Genomic DNA, 18,746 nt, shown 5'->3' on the forward strand with positions numbered 1-18,746 from the left:
GATTTGTTTCTTGCCAATTATATCCAATGAAAACATAGAGATCTTCTAGCTGTACTCTGTGGCTACATGAGGGGAGGGGAAGTTCCCTGCTCATTTTTTTTTTTCATACCTTACTTGTACATGTGGCCAAAGGAGAAGTAAAAATGATATTTTCTAAGTAGTGTCAGTATAATCATGCTGCATTTGGCACATATTAGGGTGAGGAGACAGTCAGTAGTAAAATTTTATGGATACTATTCAGTTGTGTTATGATTGGTCTCTTGAGAACTTAGCTCTGAGGAAAACTTGTGTAGACCAGGAGATATGGAATTCCTGGAAGAATGGGTTGGGGATAGTGGCTTAATTTGGAGACAGAGCTGAGACACTGAGGCCAGGAGAGAGGGCAGAGACCAGGCTTTTAATTAGCCAGAGCAAGAGGTGATTCTTCTAAAGCTAGCTAATTAAGATATATTTAGCTAAACAATGGGTTATTTAAAATAATTTGTTTTAAAGTTTGCCACTGTGCCCTTACAATATATGAGTTTGTTTTATTTATTTCATTTTGTTTTGCAAAATAAGAATACACATTTTGTTTAGTATTTGTGGAGCAATTGCTAGAACACTGAGGATAAACGAATCAAACATTGCTTTTTATTTTCTTGCTTCTGCGTTGTTCTGTTTCTGCAATTTTCTAATGTAGGAATATTTTACTTTCAAACATCTCTTGCCCTATTAGCTGGATACTTGGATCATGGAAAATAGTAGTATTGTCCTTTGCCCAAATAATTTATAAACTCTTCTACAGATTACCTGACTCATACATGGTATGAAAATAGAGCTCCCTAGAGTGATGTTTTTATCAAAGTAGTGAATGTATAACACACTCCTGCTCCATTGTTAAGCATAAAGACGTGAAATGCATGATTGCTCCAATTTTAGAGCACCTTGTATATTATTTCTGTGCTGTGCCATACCTGTAATGTTAGATTTTAATTTTGAACAGAAAGGGGGTGTAAAGCATTTCAAAATGGAAATAAAGTTTGCTTTCCTGTCTAACCTATTATTTCCAGTAACTGTCTCACCTTTTCTGTAATTGAAGAATGTGAAGATCCTGTATACCACACTGCTGTAGATAAAAGCCATAATGCTAAGACAGAATTTGCATGAATTAGTTAGGCTACTAGGTATGCGATATAAATTTGCTTGCACAAAACACATTCTTTCAAATCTCTAAGAGAAAATAGTTTTATGCATTCATCATTAGCTTATAGATTGGTAAAGAACATTTAAAATGTTGGTTCTTATACATACAATTTTATTTCTTTAGTATCCATACCCATTTTATTCCTCTTCATGGATGCTTCCTACCACATTTATTTCTTGTATGTTCTTTCTGCCTTAACTTATGAAGACGTTGATAGGAAGAATGAAAAGCAAAACAATAAAAACATTGGATGATGAGAGATTATATATGTCATATTTTTATTAATGGCAATAAGTATAGAAAGGAAGATAAGTGTACTGATGGTCTATGTAGTCAACAGTGGAAGTTTACGATCTTTGTTTTTCCTCTTTCTTCTAGCAATGGCTCAGCAACATCTGAAGACCTTTTTTGGAAACTTGATGCACTGCAAATGTTTGTCTTTGACCTACATTGGCCAGAACAAGAATTTGCCCACCACTTAGAGCAAAGACTTAAACTAATGGCCAGTGATATGATAGAGGCCTGTGTCAAAAGGTAGACATGTATTTCAAGTTGCTGCTTAATATACCAGCACCCAGAATGCCACCGTTTACCAAATACTTGGTACATAGTAATCACAGAAAAGAATTCAGTGTGTACCACTGTTTCAAAATGTAGAGGGTAGTACATTCTATGACCTGAATTCTGGGAGCCCATGTAATGATTAAATTGACCTGATGATATTTTTTATTCAGGCCTCCTACCCATCATACTAATTAATCAGTAGCATCCATACTGTATTAATCATATCTACTGTGCATTATCTTTCTGGGAATACTGTACTTTATAGTCCCAAAGTAATATCCCCTGGGACATATAGGAATGGTCTGCGGAGTTCTTTATGCATTATGTATGATGTCTGTGTGCAGTGAAGTGGTATGACACACTCAAAACGCAATCAGCACCATCGGTTGCTCTGGGATTACTCACTGTTTTCTGGAATTCCCAAGCTGCATTAGATAAGTTCCAAGTAACACTCTGCAGTTGTTAAGCACTTAACCAGAAATAAATTCCAAGGCTTTGAATTTTGCAAATGTTTGCATTCTTGCAAATATGCTTTCATTTTTAATGACTCTTACAAAAATCAGCATTGTATCCTAGTTAGTGAAGCAGGTGTTTTCCATTGCCTTTGCTTATGATAAGTTTTTATGTCGATGATATGTGGGGCAGTACATTGGAATAACAGTCAAACACTAGTTGGAACCATGGAATACTCCTAAATTCTTTAAGCCAAAAAAGCCCATGTCCTTAGAATGATGTAGCATTCTAATGCCCTCCTAAGGCAAGACTGTGAATTAGATTATTTTTTAAAGAATCATTTGTAATCCTAATGTCTCAAATCTGTGGATCAGATCATTGAGCCAGGGGCTTTAGCAAAGACAAATCTGAATTGCCTACTTTGCAGTTTCTTCCAAGAGCCCGCCGGCAGCTGCAGGGGTTTCAGAGACAATTTAAATGACATAAATGAATTGTAGTTCTCTGTTGTGTAGTGCCATTTTTTAGTTTTTCAGATTTGTTTTTTTTTTTCAATTTGGTAATCTATAACATTGATTTTTTGTTCTGCTTTAATAAAAAAATAACCATGCAGTTTTTCTACTTGGAAAATAACTTAGGAAATAAGTAAAACTATGGTGTCTGCTATTAAGTATGGTGCATTTGAGACACCTGAAAAGAACATCCCAGCGTGCCCCACCCCGATCCCTCAAGCTCTTCCATGCTGCTCACTGGGCATTTGCATGTTTTATGTTAACATCATATAGTGTTGATTTCACTCTTACAGATGGGTGGAATATATGTCAGAATTTCTTACCCTGAACTCATGTTTTAAATACTAGAACAAGAACTGCATTTGAACTCAAGCTGCAAAAGGCAAACAAAACAACTGATTTGCGCATTCCAGCTTCTGTGTGTACAATGTTTAATGTACTAGTTGATGCTAAAAAGCAAAGTACCAAGCTCTGTGCCCTGGATGGAGGACAGGAGGTAAGTCCTGTGGAATTGCAGTGCAGGAAGTCTTGGTTGGGAGGAGGATCCTGTGCTTAGACAGCTTCTCCTCTTGTGTATAAATACTGCCTAAAACTTTCCAAGTGGCCTTTGAATTTCACATATACCATTTAGGTATTGTCTTATTTACATAAACCTTGCTTTTTTACAAGCAAATGAGAAAGCTAAAAATCTACCTACTTTGTTTATACAAATTTAGAACACGCAGAGTTTGCATCCATAAAAGCAAGCTACAGAAATACAACAGATGAAAACCTTTGTTTACACAAACATTTCCATTTTTAAGGATCAAGTAAATGTATACTTTAAAGCTAGTTCTTATTGCACCCAGTGAGATAGCTCAATGTTGCTTTCCACAAAACCTGATGACCTGAGTTCAATCCCTGGGACCCACATGGTAGAAGAGAAGGAACAGCCTCTAACCTCCACTCAGCACCACGGCACCCTCCCTATACCTTCCTCCGCATATACCCTTCTCACACATGCACACAAATAAATGTAATTTAAAATTAACTAAAAATTAGTCATTATTTATATTTCATTTTGCTTCCATTTATATTTTTGTTTTAAATTCAAAATCGCAGCATTGTCTTTCCTCATGATTTATTTTTGCTCAGAGTCGTAACTGGGTAAAAGTTGGTCTGTACTTCTGAGATTGTCTATTGACACTGACGTTGTTGTGTCTTTTCCCATTGCCATTACTTTTTTCATCACTTCTTTATTCTTCCCTTGTGTTCTCTTTCATCATTATTTTGTTTTCCTCCATCACATGATCCAGTTTGGGAGTCAGTGGGTAAGTCGCTTGTTTTGGTTTTGGTTTTGGTTTTGGTCTTGGTCTTGGTGGGGGATGGTTGTTGACTTCTTTGTATGTTGTGTTTTGGGAAAAGCACATTTATATTTTAGAGTTGTTTACTTTTTGTTTTCATCCTTTCAAATTAAAATATTCTCTTTTCAAGGCTTTTTTAGGCTTCTGTGTGTGTCTAGATGATTAACATCATGTGAATACTTACACATTAAACAGGGCAAAGAAGAAGGTGTTTCTCCCTGTCAGGCTGCAGAATCTAAAAAATACTCTTATGTTTTCCAACAATAAAATTATTTAAATTCAAATGAATTCACTATCCCTTAAATGAAAATTTAAATAAAATTTAGAAGTGACCATAGTAATTTCAAGCATGTTTCTATAGTATATAGTCTTGATAGCAAAATAATTTAGAGTTGGAGCTTTAGGTGGTGTATACCATATGTCCAGATAACTCCTAAATATTGGTATCAGGAGGCACCCCATACCCAAAGCCACTTCATACAGATGAGCTCCAATGTGTTTTTCAGTGAAGAACAGTCCCACAGTAACCTGGAATGTAAGCACCGTCAAAGAGGCAGCCTGCATCATGAAATTCCCACCCTCACTCATAAAAGGAAACCCCAATCATAGCTAAGGAACCATTGGTAACCAATAGCCTCTGGGAAAGAGAGAATCAGTTTTCTTTAAGGGTGTGACAGTAGATAGATTAACCAGACTCCAGTGGATGGATGCAACAAAAGTTGTGTGTATGTGTGTGTGTGTGTGTGTGTGTGTGTGAGAGAGAGAGAGAGAGAGAGAGAGAGAGAGAGAGAATACATGAAATTGAGTGAGGCATATATATTAAGGGGAGGTGCAGAAAGAGGAGGGGGTCTAAATATGATCAAAATACTAATGAATGAAATTGACAAAAATCAATTAAAAATTAAAGATTATCCTGAAGTACCACCCCAAACCTCTGAGGTGCAGGGCCTCAAAACATTATATGCACATGACCAACCAGGTGGCACTCTGTTGTTGCTGCTGTTGTTAGTATTTTTTGTCCTCCATGAACAGATTAATTTTTGTAAGTCACCCTGCTGAAACCTAAGAGTCCAATAGCAAGGCCAGCCTTATCTAGCTAACAGTGTTAATCCAGTCTCAAAGGCTTGGCTAACTATAAATGCAGATAAGAAAGATTCCTGAGTTTCATTCTTATTCAACTAAAATATAGACATTAGCTCTTTGGCCTTAAATGTGTATATGTATATATATTCATTTTATTCTTTTTCCAACTTACAGATAAAAATGTGTCTCTAGTACCATAGCATACAGTATTACAAATATACACATAAAGAAATGACATGCTAGTGTTACAGAATGTTCAGTAATTATTACTGTCTGATCACATACAACACCATTTATTATCTTTAATTATATGAATGAATTGGCAACTAACTTAGATGCCAGTGGCCCTAATCACCTCCTCATGCTTTTCAATACCCAGATGTAAACCTTTGCCTGTCTGTCTGAGAACACTATCTTAAGTGTCTTCATAAGCCGGCTTTTTTCTCGATTGTAGAATCATCTTCCTGAAGATATTAGGTGTATCTATTAGTCCATATTTTAACATGCACACATAGTTGACACATAGCAGGCACCTGGTAAATATGTGTTGAATAAATGAAGAGGCCAATTTGTTGCCACTCTGTTAAAAATTCTCCCCTGTAAGAAACAACTCATCCTACTCAATCTAGTATTTAAAAAGAAAACCAACCATTGTACTCACAAATGACAAACACTCTTGCATGGTCAAATGATTCTTTATATTAATAGGTGAGTGGTTTTGAAAAGTAATCTTCTACTGTTCATTATGTCTGCATCTGTACCTTCTCACTAGAGACAATTAGTTCCCCACAACTTTCACACAATTAATGTCGTTGAAAATGTGCAGGTGTAAAATCCATTAGCAACCCTGTAAAGTGGTAAACAAGAATTTCAGTATAAAAATAAAGGGATGGTATATGTTGCTTTTACTCTCCAATAAATGCATGTGTGTAATTATACAAGCACTCTCTGTCTCTGCATCTCTCCTGGCTCTCTGTCTCTACCTTTCTGTCTCTGTGCCTGAGTCTAAATTTTGAAACTGTAGCAAAAGCACATATATTGTAAGCATTGGTGAACAAGAAGACATTACATTCCAGAAAGCAACAAAATTGTTCACAAAAACTAAACTACTGGACAATTCAAAACTGTGTAAAACATATACCACAGAGTTAAACTTAGAGGAAATTATCTCCAAATTAGAAAGAAATTACCTCACTGAACACTATAGTAATGTGTTACTAGTATATTGTTATTGCTGAAATTGAACTTTACATTTCTGACCACTCTGCAGTCTCATCTATGTTCCTAAATTGCATTTCTATTTTGTTACCTGCCACATGATGATGCAAAGGTGCTCTCCAAGGCCCAGAATAGAGTTTAATGAAGTGATTAATGAGTGAATGATCTGCTCATATGACAGCTGTGTATAATGAGTCAGCAGTCTCAGTCTCAGGCCAGTCCCTCAGGACAAATGTCGTAAAACAACAGCAGTGTTTAGAATCCTTAGTTATCCACTGCTGCAGAAAAGCAGGTGACTGCCTACACTGTGGCAGCCATCTGCCTTCACAGCCATTTCATCTCATGGTCCCATTGGTTGAGAATGAATGTGAACACATTAATGGGGTAACTCAGGGGAGGAAAGGGGCCCTACTTCTGGAGGATTAGGTCCCAATTAATGTAGAATGTTTCCATTCCCAGTACGAGCAAACCAATCCTACTAAAATGCATCCCGAGAGAAGGACTGATATCTAGGTAACACTGGCATTGGGTTGGTCTCCATTTCTAGTGTCTTTGCATGTGAATAGTCCAGTTAAATCATGATGGTCACCTAAGTATAGCGAGACCAGGATTTTAGATCTGCCTGGACTCTGAAGCAAGGATTCCGAAGTGGTTATGGAGTATAAACTCAGTCACTTGCAGAAGCAAGGTATAATCAGTTTTCTCTTGAGGACAGATGTAGAAAGAATTAGATTAAGACTGAGCTGTATTCTATCAATCTTGTGATACTTAGGAGTGACAATCCAACTTGAAATATTGTAATAAGATTCTATTATTAAATAAGTAAACTAAATTTTTATTGAGGTCTTGGAGTTGGGGAGATGACTTAATCAATAAAGTACTTATTATACAAACATGAAGACATGAATTTAATCCCTAGCACTCATGTGGAAAAAAAAAAACAAAAACTGTTGTTATGACGCAGGCTGTAATCCTAGTGCCGCGGAGGCAAAAACAGAAAGATTGCTGGGCCTTGCTGGCTAGCCAGCCTAGCCAAATTGGCAAGCCCCAGGCCAATGAGAGACCCTGTCTCAAAACTCAAGGTGGACAGCTGCTAAGGAAAGGCACTCAAGATTGTTCTTTAGCCTACACATGCATATACATACATGTGCACATACCTGTACCCACATATGTACACTCACACACACACCAATTTATAGGGCTTTTTGTGTTGTTGGGGACAAAGACTTTCCAGATTCATACTTGGTTTGCCCCTTGAATAATTCATTGAAGATATATACTTCTTAATCCATTTCTTACAATTTCATTTCATTCATTCTTTCTGTTAAATGATGCTTAAGTCTTAATGTCATTTTTTATAAATTTTTTTAAATGCTTTAAACAAATTCTAATATTTTACCTATTCACTTCTAGCATTTATAAAGTGATTATAAATGCACTGAATCTTGTACATGTGGCCATTTAGTGTCACTTGAATTCTTACCTGAGTAAGGATGAAGTATCCCTCTCCCTGAGGTTTTATTTGTCTCTTTTTATCTCTCTTCCTCCTTTTTCTCTCCCTTTCTATGTCCAGATCATTATCAAAAAAAGTGATAGCCTAAGGATGTGTGTTATCAGAATTGCTTGACTCCTTTGGTCCATTGGCTTTCCCTACATTTCAGCAGAATGAGTATAAATCATTTCTTTAGTGGCTCATCACTGATTTTTAAGAACTTACAGAATTAATCCAACGCACAGGTTTAACATGAAGAACTCTGTTGTTTTATATGTGATAGTGTCCTGGGGATGGGCATGTTCCCATGTTGTACAGTGCTGGTGGAAGCCAAAAGAGGGCATTGGGTTCTCTGGTACTGGAGTAACAGACAATTGTTAGCTGCCATGTGGGTGCTGGATATGGATCCTTGAACCCCAGTCTTCTTCAAGAGCAGCCAGTGCTCTTAATTGCTGAGCCATCTCCAGTCCCATCGAAAGGTGTTTTTAAGCATGCCTAGGCCTCAGTGCTTAGCTCCACTTGCCCAGACATGGGTGCACTTACGTTACATGCAGTCATAACACTCATACACATAAAAATTAAAATAAATCAAAAAAAGTTTAAAGAACATTTTTTGGAAGTCTAGATACCTCAATAACCCTTCTCTGTTTTGGAGTACATTCCATTTTTGAGAGATATACGAAGCATCATGCCCATCTACTGTATCCCTTTCCAGTTCCACCCACAGAGGGGCCAGGACTGCTGTTTCCTTTCTTTGTGCTGCACAGACTCAGTCTGAAGCAGAGGACATGAAAAGAGAAAGGCAAAGTTATTTGCATGAACTCCTTCACTATCCAGCAGCTGAGCAGTTTTCAGCAGGAGCTGGGCAGCCCTGACAGGCAAGGGTGTCTGCTGAGGGCTCACCCTACAAATCACTCAGCCTAAGGGCTGAAATTTTTCCATTGACCCCAGGCATGCTTATGGCCCAGTTACTGATAATTTAGACTGAATCCAAAGCTTGATTACATACTAGTCAGTTGTTTTACTTAACTTCGCTCTTTGGCTTCATGTTTGTTTTTTATTTTCTCATTTCCTTGTTTTTAAGCTATTTCAACAGCAAATGTTCCAACCCTACTGCAATAAAGATTCACCCACTGTGTGTCCATTTCATTTTTCCCTCTGGGGAGCAAAAATTTTAGAAGTCAGTAAGGCTTTAAGTAAGCTGGATAATCTTCACTGGGTATACTACATACCTGGGAAACTTAGTAGTCATATATATGTGGTTAATTTGAGTCCAGTATCATTATGCATACACAGAAAAAGAAGTAATTTGAAAGCTACAAAATTATGCTTTCTTTATTATTTACATAAGTAGATGATGACCACTTATAACTAATAGAGCCCTTGAGGGAGCAGGGATCATTCCTGAGTAGTCCCAAACAGGCCCAAGTTGATGTTTTGTTCTGTGTGGAAACTTTGAGACATGTTTTCAGAAGAGAAAAAAAATAGCCTTCAAAAACTTACATCTTAGGAGACCATTCACCAGCAGCTGTGAAGTTGGCCTACTGTTTATCCTGACATGAGTGCTTTTACTCTGTGCCTTGAATCATCAGGATAGGGTTAGTCTTTACAAGTCACATTTTCTGTGAAGTGGCCATTGGGGGACAATCTGCTGTCAGATAAATGCTTCTAAAGAAAGAATTACTGTTTAAATAGATGTGACTTCATATGCCATGAAAGCCCAAACTAATAACGGGAACATTCTAGTATTCTCTCTAAAGAAAGAAAGAAAAAAAAAAAGGTAGTCTTTCAGGTTTATTTTAAATACATTTTTTTAAAATTTACTTAAAGGCACCTTGTTCATGAGGAAGCAGAGGTAACATTATGGAGAGCAAGTGTCGTTTTATTATACCTTTGATGGTCTATTAATTTGTTACCATCTATTCCTCTTTGTTGATGAAATTTTAATTTTGCCCTTACTCGAGCATATTGTAAGAAATGTATACACTGCTGCTCCCCAGGCTGACAAAAAGGTCCTTGTAGACAGAACAAATGGGAGCTCATTTTATTTCTAGAGTACATTTAAAATAACTTACGAATGAGAGTTGTCAGACATGAAATGCTGTATTAATTAAATCTTTTTTGAGTCTTTTTGCTACTCTGGCTACACCAACCCTTTCGAAAAATACAGGGCCACCTTCATTACAGAGGCGAAAACAAAAAGTATCCTTCACATTCCTCCGCCTGAATAAGGATAAGTACTCAATTCATCTCAGTAATAACCCCATTAGCTGCTTAACTCAACAGTGCACATGGGAAAATTTTCTAACCACAATGTAAAAAGTGTTGATTGGGTAGATCTTTGTCACAGCTTTGTTCTTTTAATGTTCAAAATTATTATTTTAAGTAACTCTGGTATGTCATAACTAGTAGCTTTAGAGCAATTGTGACTTAAGAGAAAAGATTCATATCTGTATCCACTAATGCATTTCTGTCTTTTAAAATCTAGCAACAGTACCATTCAAAAATAGATGATTTGATTGACAACACTGTGAAAGAAATCATTTCAATGCTAGTTTCAAAGGTAATGTATCACTCACCTTTTTTAATGAAATTGAGAAATTTTTGGAACTATCTCTTATGTCTCTGTCTATATGAAAAAATGTAGTTTAAAAAATAAATGTGGGTTTAATTTTGTGGCAGACTACCTATTTTCTATGCACAAGGCCCAGGGTTATATCCTCAGCAATACAAAATAAATAAATACATGCATACACACAGACACACACACACACACACACACACACACGCAGAGAGAGAGAGAGAGAGAGAGAGAGAGAGAGAGAGCAACGAACTTTAACTTTTAAGAAAAACTGTGAACAAGAAAAATCTATGAATACTGTGTCAACATTGGGAGTTCATTTGTTTATAAAGATTTTTGTCTGTTCTTGCAAATGTTGTCCTTTGAAAATTTAATCTACCTTTTAGAAATACCTTATTATTTGACATTCATGAACTCTATTTTAATTTCAGAGCAGATTTGAGTATCTTCAGTCTTTGAACTTAGCCTGTTTGCTGTAGTGACATCCCTGGTCTAGTCTCAAAGACAGACAAATCTAGAAGCATGGTATCAGAACTCCTCCACTCCAGAATTTCCTCTGATGTGTGGAGTATCTTTGACAAATGTTATACTCTCATTGTATAGGTGCAAATGAAGAATAAATGGCTGTGCCATTTAGCAATTAGATGATTTAGAGTTCACTAAGGTATAACAGATTATTATGGGTACCAGTTGACAAGATTGGGTAGCTTCAGGCTAGTATGATCATAGATATGGGTGGCATTTGAAATCAAGGGCTGACTAGGAAGGGAACAGAGATGCTGAGAGACCAGCTTAAAGAGGTTGAGAAATCATTGGCTAATGGGCACAAGATGCCAATCAGAGTTGAGGAAGACACTAAATTACACAGAGAGCAGTTAGAGTTGCTAGTATTGAATCATCTAATTCAAAATACTTAGAAGTTTTTAATGTTCTCAACATGAAGATGAGATAATGGGAAAACTAAGCATCCTGTGTTGATTAACACACACCCACTGTATAAAGGTACCAACGCATTATGCTATACCCCATCACAATGTACTTGTCTTTTTTTAAATGATGAGAAGATAAAAATCGGTGTTCTACAAGTGGAACTTTGATATGAGCATTTATGTCTTGCTCTTCCAAGGCTTTAATGTCAAAGAAGTTCAAGTCAGGCTTCATAGAACAACTGAAAGAATGCCTCAGATGCAAAGAAAAAACCAACACCAATTTTTTAAGTAAAGGACTTGTTGTTTAGGAAACAATATGAAAGTGTTAGGCCTCATTAATAATTTAAGGAATTCAGATACTACTGTTTCCAATAAGTGAATGCAGATGATTTCAAGTTAATACTATTTTAAAATATAAAGTGATCTACTCCAGTTTTGTTTATATAAAATCTAAATTAAAGGCACATGCCTTTAATCCCAGCACTCCGGAGGCAGAGACAGGTGGATCTCTGTGAGTTCAAGGCCAGCCTGGTCTACATAGTGAGTTCCAGGACAGCTGGAGCTACAGGGAGACCCTGTCTCAAAAAGATCAAAAAAAATAAATTATTACCTTCTCTCTGGAAGGTATTTTGGAAATATCAAGTGCATTAATACCCCTTCACCTTTTCGTAATTTTTCACAGTATGCACAGATGCAAAAATATACCTGATCAGACTTTGTAGGCAACTTTAATTTATTAGAGAAATGATATAAATTATAGATTATCTGTATTAAACTATAATTTCAGGAACTGTTAATGATAAAACATATTTCATAATATAGTATTAAGGGGCAAATGATTAATCCTTAAAAATATGAGGTATGATCTGAATTTTCATTGCCTCAGAAAAATACTATTAAGGAAAACACCTCAGTGTTAACAGAGGGCATACTCAGTCATTCTAGTTGATTTGGGTTTGTCGTTTGGGTGTCAGGGTTAGGTGTTTGTTTCGGTTTGGGTTTTTGTTTTGCTTTGCTTTCATTTATGTGTATCAGAGGATGTGGGTGTATGTGGGTGTATTTCAAATTCTCTGATTACAGATCTTGAGGTTGGAAACAACCACAAGGAAAATGGTCTCATAGTAGTACCACATCATAGTTATTTCTCTTCTTTCTGTGGTCATATACGTGGGAAAGGCAGCTTAAGAAAGGAAGGTTTGTTTCGGCTGACAGTTTGAGAGTATACAGTTCATCATGATCAGGGTAGGTGAGGCAGCTTCAGACTTTGTCTACAGACAAGAGGCAAGAGAGATAAATGCTGGAGCTCCTCTTGCTTTCTTCCTCCTACTCAGTCCAGAACCTCAGACCACAAATGGTACTGCCACATTTACAGTAGATCTTCCTTTCACAAGCAACACAGTCTCAACATGAAGATGAGATAATGGGAAATAATCTTGATGATTAATAATCTAGATAAATAATCTAGGTAATCTTGGTGATTCTAGATGCTATCAAGTTGTCAATCATTATTAACTATCACATACATCTCCAGATTGGTTTTACTCCCTTGATGTCTCCCGTCACACCATACCTGCGATGTACATCATCCCTCACACACTCGCCAGCAAGTGGAAAGGGAGGTGAATAAAAAGTAACCATCCAGCAGGTGGTGGGGCTCAGAAACTCCTGGAGCCTCTTGAGAAAGAATAGTGAGAATTCTACCCTCCACAGAGCAAAATATAGCAGCTTACAGTGTTGCACAGCCTGTCTTCTAGTGTGAAATTAAGTCAGCCTTGCCCCTTTTCTGTGAAGCATCTGGGGAAATTTTATCTAGCTACAACCTTTCTGTCAGCACAGTTATCTTTGAATATTGCCTTTTTGCAAAGTATATAATTATAAGGCAGTCAGTCACTGCATGCTAGCATGTAACTGGTTTAGAAATATTTTTTTAAAGTTCAACTAATTTTTACTTTTATTTGAGGGAAGGTTTCTGGGAACAGCAGGCAGAATTGCGCAACACCTCTGCAATTAATTTTGGAGAAATTAATAAATAAATTTTCCTGTATTAGATGCACGTGATGAATTAAAAGAGTATATGTGAATATTGAGTTAAGTTAGGGAATGGTATTATAAAAATCAGAACAATCTGATAGAAATTTCCATGATGGTTAAAAATTGCTTATCCTTCATGATCTGACACAGTAGCTACCAGCATATTTGCCATGGAGCACTTGAAATTTAATTTCATTTAAGTAGCCTCATGTATTTAGTGTCTGTTTGGAAATGAAGGATAAACTAGCTTTTTCCATGGGTTATTTCACCTGCTATGAAACAGTACTTATAAATTGCCTTTAATTGTTTAGTTGAAGAGTGTCAACTAACTGAACAAAGCAACCATCCATTAGAAGTGATAATAAATAGTAGTGTTTTTTTTCATTGATTCCTCACTTGCATAGGCCATATTTTCTTTATCCATTCATCTGTTGATGGCATTTAGGCTGATTCTATAACTTGTCCTGTTATGAATAATAATACAGTTAACAGCTATACAGGTATCATATGGATGGTGTCATTATTGTTATGGTGGGATCACACAGTAGTTCTGAAGCATGGCTGCACTATTTTCTACAGTAGGTACATGGATTTTCCTACCAGCAATGGATAAGAGTTCCTTTTTCTGCACACCCTCACTATACTTTGTTATGTGTTTTCCTTTGTTCTTATTTTTCATTTCTTTTCTCCTTTTATACTATTTTCTTGCCTATTCTTCTGGTGTGATTTATTCTTTTTCTATTATCTCATTATTATATATTCTCTTACTTTCTTTAGATAATGTTATTTTGTGCATGTTTTAAAATTCTGGCTTAGTGGACTTGCATTCCTTTTGTTAAATGCTTACGTTGAAAGCGTCTTATTTCTCTGTCAACTTTTAATAATGGCTTTACTTGATATAGTAAACTAAGTGGGCAGTTCTCTCTCTCTCTCTCTCTCTCTCTCTCTCTCTCTCTCTCTTGCTCGCTCTCCCTCCCCCTCCCCCTCCCTTCTTCTTTCTCTACTTCCCTGTCACTGCCTCCCTCTCTTTTTCCCCTCCTCCCTCCCTCTGGCTTTTAGAGGTTTTGCTGAAAAATCTGCTGTCATCCTGATAAGTTGCCTGTATAGGTGATTGGCACTTTTCACTTATAGCTGTCAACATTCTTTTTCATTATATACTTTCAGTGGTTTACAATGTAATGTGGAGGGCCTTTCTGGTCAAAGCTGTTTGGGGTTCTGAATGATTCTTGAACCTAAATGCTCATATCATTCTCAAGATTTAAGGAGTTTCTACTATTATTTCACTGGATGGGTTTTCTCTACCTTTAGAGTATACCTTTGGTATTTCATCAATATTAGTTACTTGAAATTTTAGTGTTTTAATCATATTCCTTATAGTATTTTATCATAATTTTTGTCTTCATTACTATCTGAATGTGTTTTTCATCAGTCTTGTCTTCAAGCCTTCATATTCTTTCTTCCACATTATCTAGTCTATTGTTGAAACTTTCAGATGAGGTTTTCATTTGACTTATTGAGTCTTGTTTCTGCAATTCCAGTTTGATACTTTATGAAATATTTTTCTATTGAATTGTTCTTTCAGATCCTATAATTTCTTTAATTCTTTCAGCAGATTCCTTATATTTTCCTTGAATTCATTCAGTATTTTAAAAATTAGCTGTTAGTTCTTTGCCCAGAATTTGATCAACCTCAGTGTCTTTGGATTTGGTTACTGAAGAATTATTAGGGATATGGTTAGTGAGATGGTCAACAGATAGAAGCACTTATTTCCAAGTTTTATGACTTGAGTTTGATCCCCAGAACTCATGTGGTAGGAAAAAAAAAAAAGGACTGATTCCTATAAGAGGAATGTTTCCTTGTTTTGTCATATTTCCTGTCCTTGGGATTTGCATGTCCCTTGGGATGACTATCTCTTCCATATCTAGCTGAAGTTATAGGCAGTCTTCTCTTAAGAACCTGCTTCCCTATACTTTAAAGACAAGAGAAAACAAACAGTTCAACAACACAAAAACCAGATATGGAAATAGGGCATACGCCATTTAAAACAGCTACACCAACATAGGAAAAGGCAAAAATTATGTTGAATAAACAAATGCATTAAAAATTAATGAATGTGGGTCTAGAGAGAAAGCTCAGTAGTTAAAAATGCATACTGCTCTCCAGTACCCACATCAGACTGCTCATAAACACCTGTAACTCCAGCTGCAGGGGGAGGCCATGCCTCTAGCACCTGCACTCGCATGCACATATACACAGATTCACACACACACACACACACACACACACACACACACACACTTGTGTGTATAATTAAGGGTAAGTGGGCTGGAGCGATGGCTCAGCAGTTAAGAGCACTGGCTGCTCTTGCAGAGGACCCAGGTTTGCTTCACAGCACTCACACAGCAGCTAACAACCTTCTGTAACTCCAGTTCCAGGGCATCCGATGCCCTCTTCTGAAGTCCACGGGCACTGCACAACATGGGTGCACTTATTATATACATGCAGGCAATACACCCATACCCATAAAATGATTTTAAAAAGTAAATAAAATATTTTTTAAAAATAAAAACAAAGGGCTGGAGAGATGGCTCAGTGGTTAAGAACACTGGTTGTTCTTGCAGAAGACCCGGGGTCGAATCCCAGCACCCATATAGCAGCTAACAACTGTCCGTAACTCCAGTCCCAGGGAATCTGACAGCCTCTTTTGACCTCTGTGGGCATTGCACGACATGGGTGCACCTACCAACATGCAAGCAATACACGCATACACGTAAAATAAAAATAATAAATTATTTTAAAAAATAAAAATAAAAAAATAATAATAAAAACAAGAGTTCCCAGAGGGGGCATTGTTAGAGTAGCAAAAATCCCCTTTAAAAAAAGAAAGGAGGGAAGGGGGGAGGGAGGGAAGAAGGGAGGGAAGAAGGGAGGGAAGAAGGGAGGGAGGGATAGTACATGAAGTTGTCAGAAAAAAGTGATGGGGAGATATGGAAGGTTTTGGAGGGGAGGGAGTGGATGTGGATTTGTTCAAAACACCTTGTATGCATGTATGAAATTCTCAATAAATTTTTAAGTTAAAAAAAATCAATAAAGAGGCTGGAGAGATGGCTCAGCGATTAAGAACACTGGCTGTTCTTACAGAAGACCTGGGTTCAAATCCCAGCACCCACATGGCAGCTAACAACTGTCCGTAACTCCAGTTCCAGAGGATCCGATGGCTTCTTCTGTCCTCTGTGGGGGCAATACACTCATACACATAAAATAAAAATAATAAATAAAATACATTTTTTTAAATCAATAAAAAATAAAAACAAATCTTTTAAAATTAGCAAATATAAAACTAATATAAGACAATTTTAAAAGTGATCAGGAAAGGGGAAAAAGAATGGAAGATGCCTTTTTTAAAAAGAAGAAAGTTTAAAAAATGGGGAAAGATGAGAAAGAAGAAAATGCTAGTGTGGAAAAACAATCCATCTTTAAAAAATACAGACGATAGTAGTAAGAAGTAAAAGAAAAGTTAGTAAAAACAAAGTATTCCTCCTACCTTAGATAAGAGCAGATTCTTTTCAGATAATGGGTCTCAGCTGAAATTTGTAATTCCTCCCAGTTCCCACCAAACAAGAGAGTGCAGAGTGTGGTAGTGCCTGGAAGCTGAGCCCCACCCTGCACTTGCTCTAGGGCTGGTTAAGGGTATGTTCTCTGCAGCAGGGCTGTATTCATTCTGGTGGCTGGGTTTTGGATATTACCCTCTCTCCAAGGGCCTTAGTTTGTGAAGTTGAGGTTGTGACAAATGTCTAAGCAATGACATATCTCCGTATACCTAAGAGAGTATAACTGACAGCCCACTGAGTTCTGAGCTGCACAGAGGACTAGAGTGAACTGCTAGAACCAAGGAAACTGGTGTCCGATGGCCACTGTCTCAGCGACATCAGACTAGGCCCCATAATAAGGCACATGTGACTAGTCTCACTCTTTGTCTCAGAGCATGGAGCAGCACCACTCTACCCTCCATAGCCTTCATGCCTTGCTTCTTAGACTTCCCAGTGGACTTGTGACAGATCTGCTGCACTCTCTGGGACTCTCTCTCTCATGGCCATCTCCCACCCAGACACTGTGGCAGGATATCCTAAGCACCTTAAGCTTTTACTGTTCTATGTTTTGTGATACCCAGAGTGGTCTGACCCCTAGCAGTAGGTCTTTCTCAGACTGCACCTGAGTGAAGCACTCTAGAGTGATGAGCAGTACCCTGAGTCTCTGCTCTGAATCTTGCCTGCCCTGCCCTGCACTGTTATCTCTACACTGGCTTTAAAGCTTGCACGAACTATGCTGTTTTTCCTATGCTAGAATCACTGGTCTGTCATTATAATTAGGGCTCCTGCCCTCTCTGAACTAACCCTATGCTTACAGCATTGATTTTCTTCCATCCTTGGGGAGTACCAGGTTGGAGTTGTGATTACGTTCCACTTTTCTTTAGGTTACCTTTCTGCTTCTCTATGTTCTTCTTCGTGTTTTCATCACCTCCTTCCTGATTCCTGATGTTCTTTTTTCTTTCTGCAGAATGTAGTATCTCCTTTGTTTCTCTGACTGTCCTCACTCATAGAATCATGTGAAGAATATTTCTTTTTTACCACCTTACATCAGAGGTCTCTTCCAATATTTTTATAGTCCTCTGTATATTGATAGATGCAGTTGATACATTTGGCTAAATAGGAAAGCACACATCCTTCCTTTTGACTTCCTCTCTCCAGACACCTCTGCATCCTCTTCTTATCCCATGTCTTCACAAATCACATATCACTAAGCAGTATGTGTCTTTAGGAAAGATCTTGGATTTTATTTCTGTGCTAAATGCTGATTTCTCTTGGGATTCCATCATTGGTTGTTCTTTTGAACTCATTTTAGAAATTTCTGAGACTTTCATGTTGGTGATCCCAGCTGCACACATATGTGAGGGACAGTGTGGAATTGTGGCTAAAAGCCAACCTCAGACCTTCCTTTGAAGTCTGACTCTCCTACCAGCCCTCTCACATTGAGCAAGTTACTTAAGAAAACTCTGTGGATTAGTTTCCTAATGTCTGTATAGTAGAAGAATTTATTAGTATACGGTAGTATTTGCCAGTATCGTTATTTCTTAATAGGAAAAATGCAATATTATGAAAAAGCATCTGTTGGTATTAGTAATTACTAAGTTAATGCAGATCTGAGCACAATAGCCCATACACTTGAAGCACAACTTAAATATTAAGTTTTTGTTGCTCTAGTTTTTACCTAAAACCCCATATTTCCAGTGGCCTTTGTCTGGTTTACCTCCATAAACTCAGTTTCTATGAGAACACCCACATCACCTTCAATCTAAATGC

The 18,746-nt window shown here is 37.2% G+C and overlaps 1 protein-coding gene across 10 annotated transcripts in view; it reads left to right on the top strand.

The window, feature by feature from the left end:
• Cadps2 (calcium dependent secretion activator 2) overlaps window positions 1–18,746 on the top strand; it is a 595,026-nt gene that overhangs the window by 524,021 nt on the left and 52,259 nt on the right. For 6 of the 10 annotated variants that reach the window (XM_008828867.1, XM_008828870.1, XM_008828868.2 and 3 more), the window contains 3 exons: window positions 1,562–1,717; window positions 3,058–3,205; window positions 10,334–10,408. In XM_008828867.1, the coding sequence (XP_008827089.1) occupies window positions 1,562–1,717; window positions 3,058–3,205; window positions 10,334–10,408 (379 nt within the window). Of the gene's footprint in view, window positions 1–1,561; window positions 1,718–3,057; window positions 3,206–4,004; window positions 4,020–10,333; window positions 10,409–18,746 lie in introns of all 10 variants that reach the window. The other 4 variants (XM_017797106.1, XM_017797102.1, XM_017797105.1 and 1 more) reach the window with 1 other exon arrangement.

The sequence above is a fragment of the Nannospalax galili genome, unplaced genomic scaffold, assembly GCF_000622305.1.
Source record: "Nannospalax galili isolate Female #2095 unplaced genomic scaffold, S.galili_v1.0 scaffold413, whole genome shotgun sequence".
NCBI classification, from domain to species: domain Eukaryota; kingdom Metazoa; phylum Chordata; class Mammalia; order Rodentia; family Spalacidae; genus Nannospalax; species Nannospalax galili.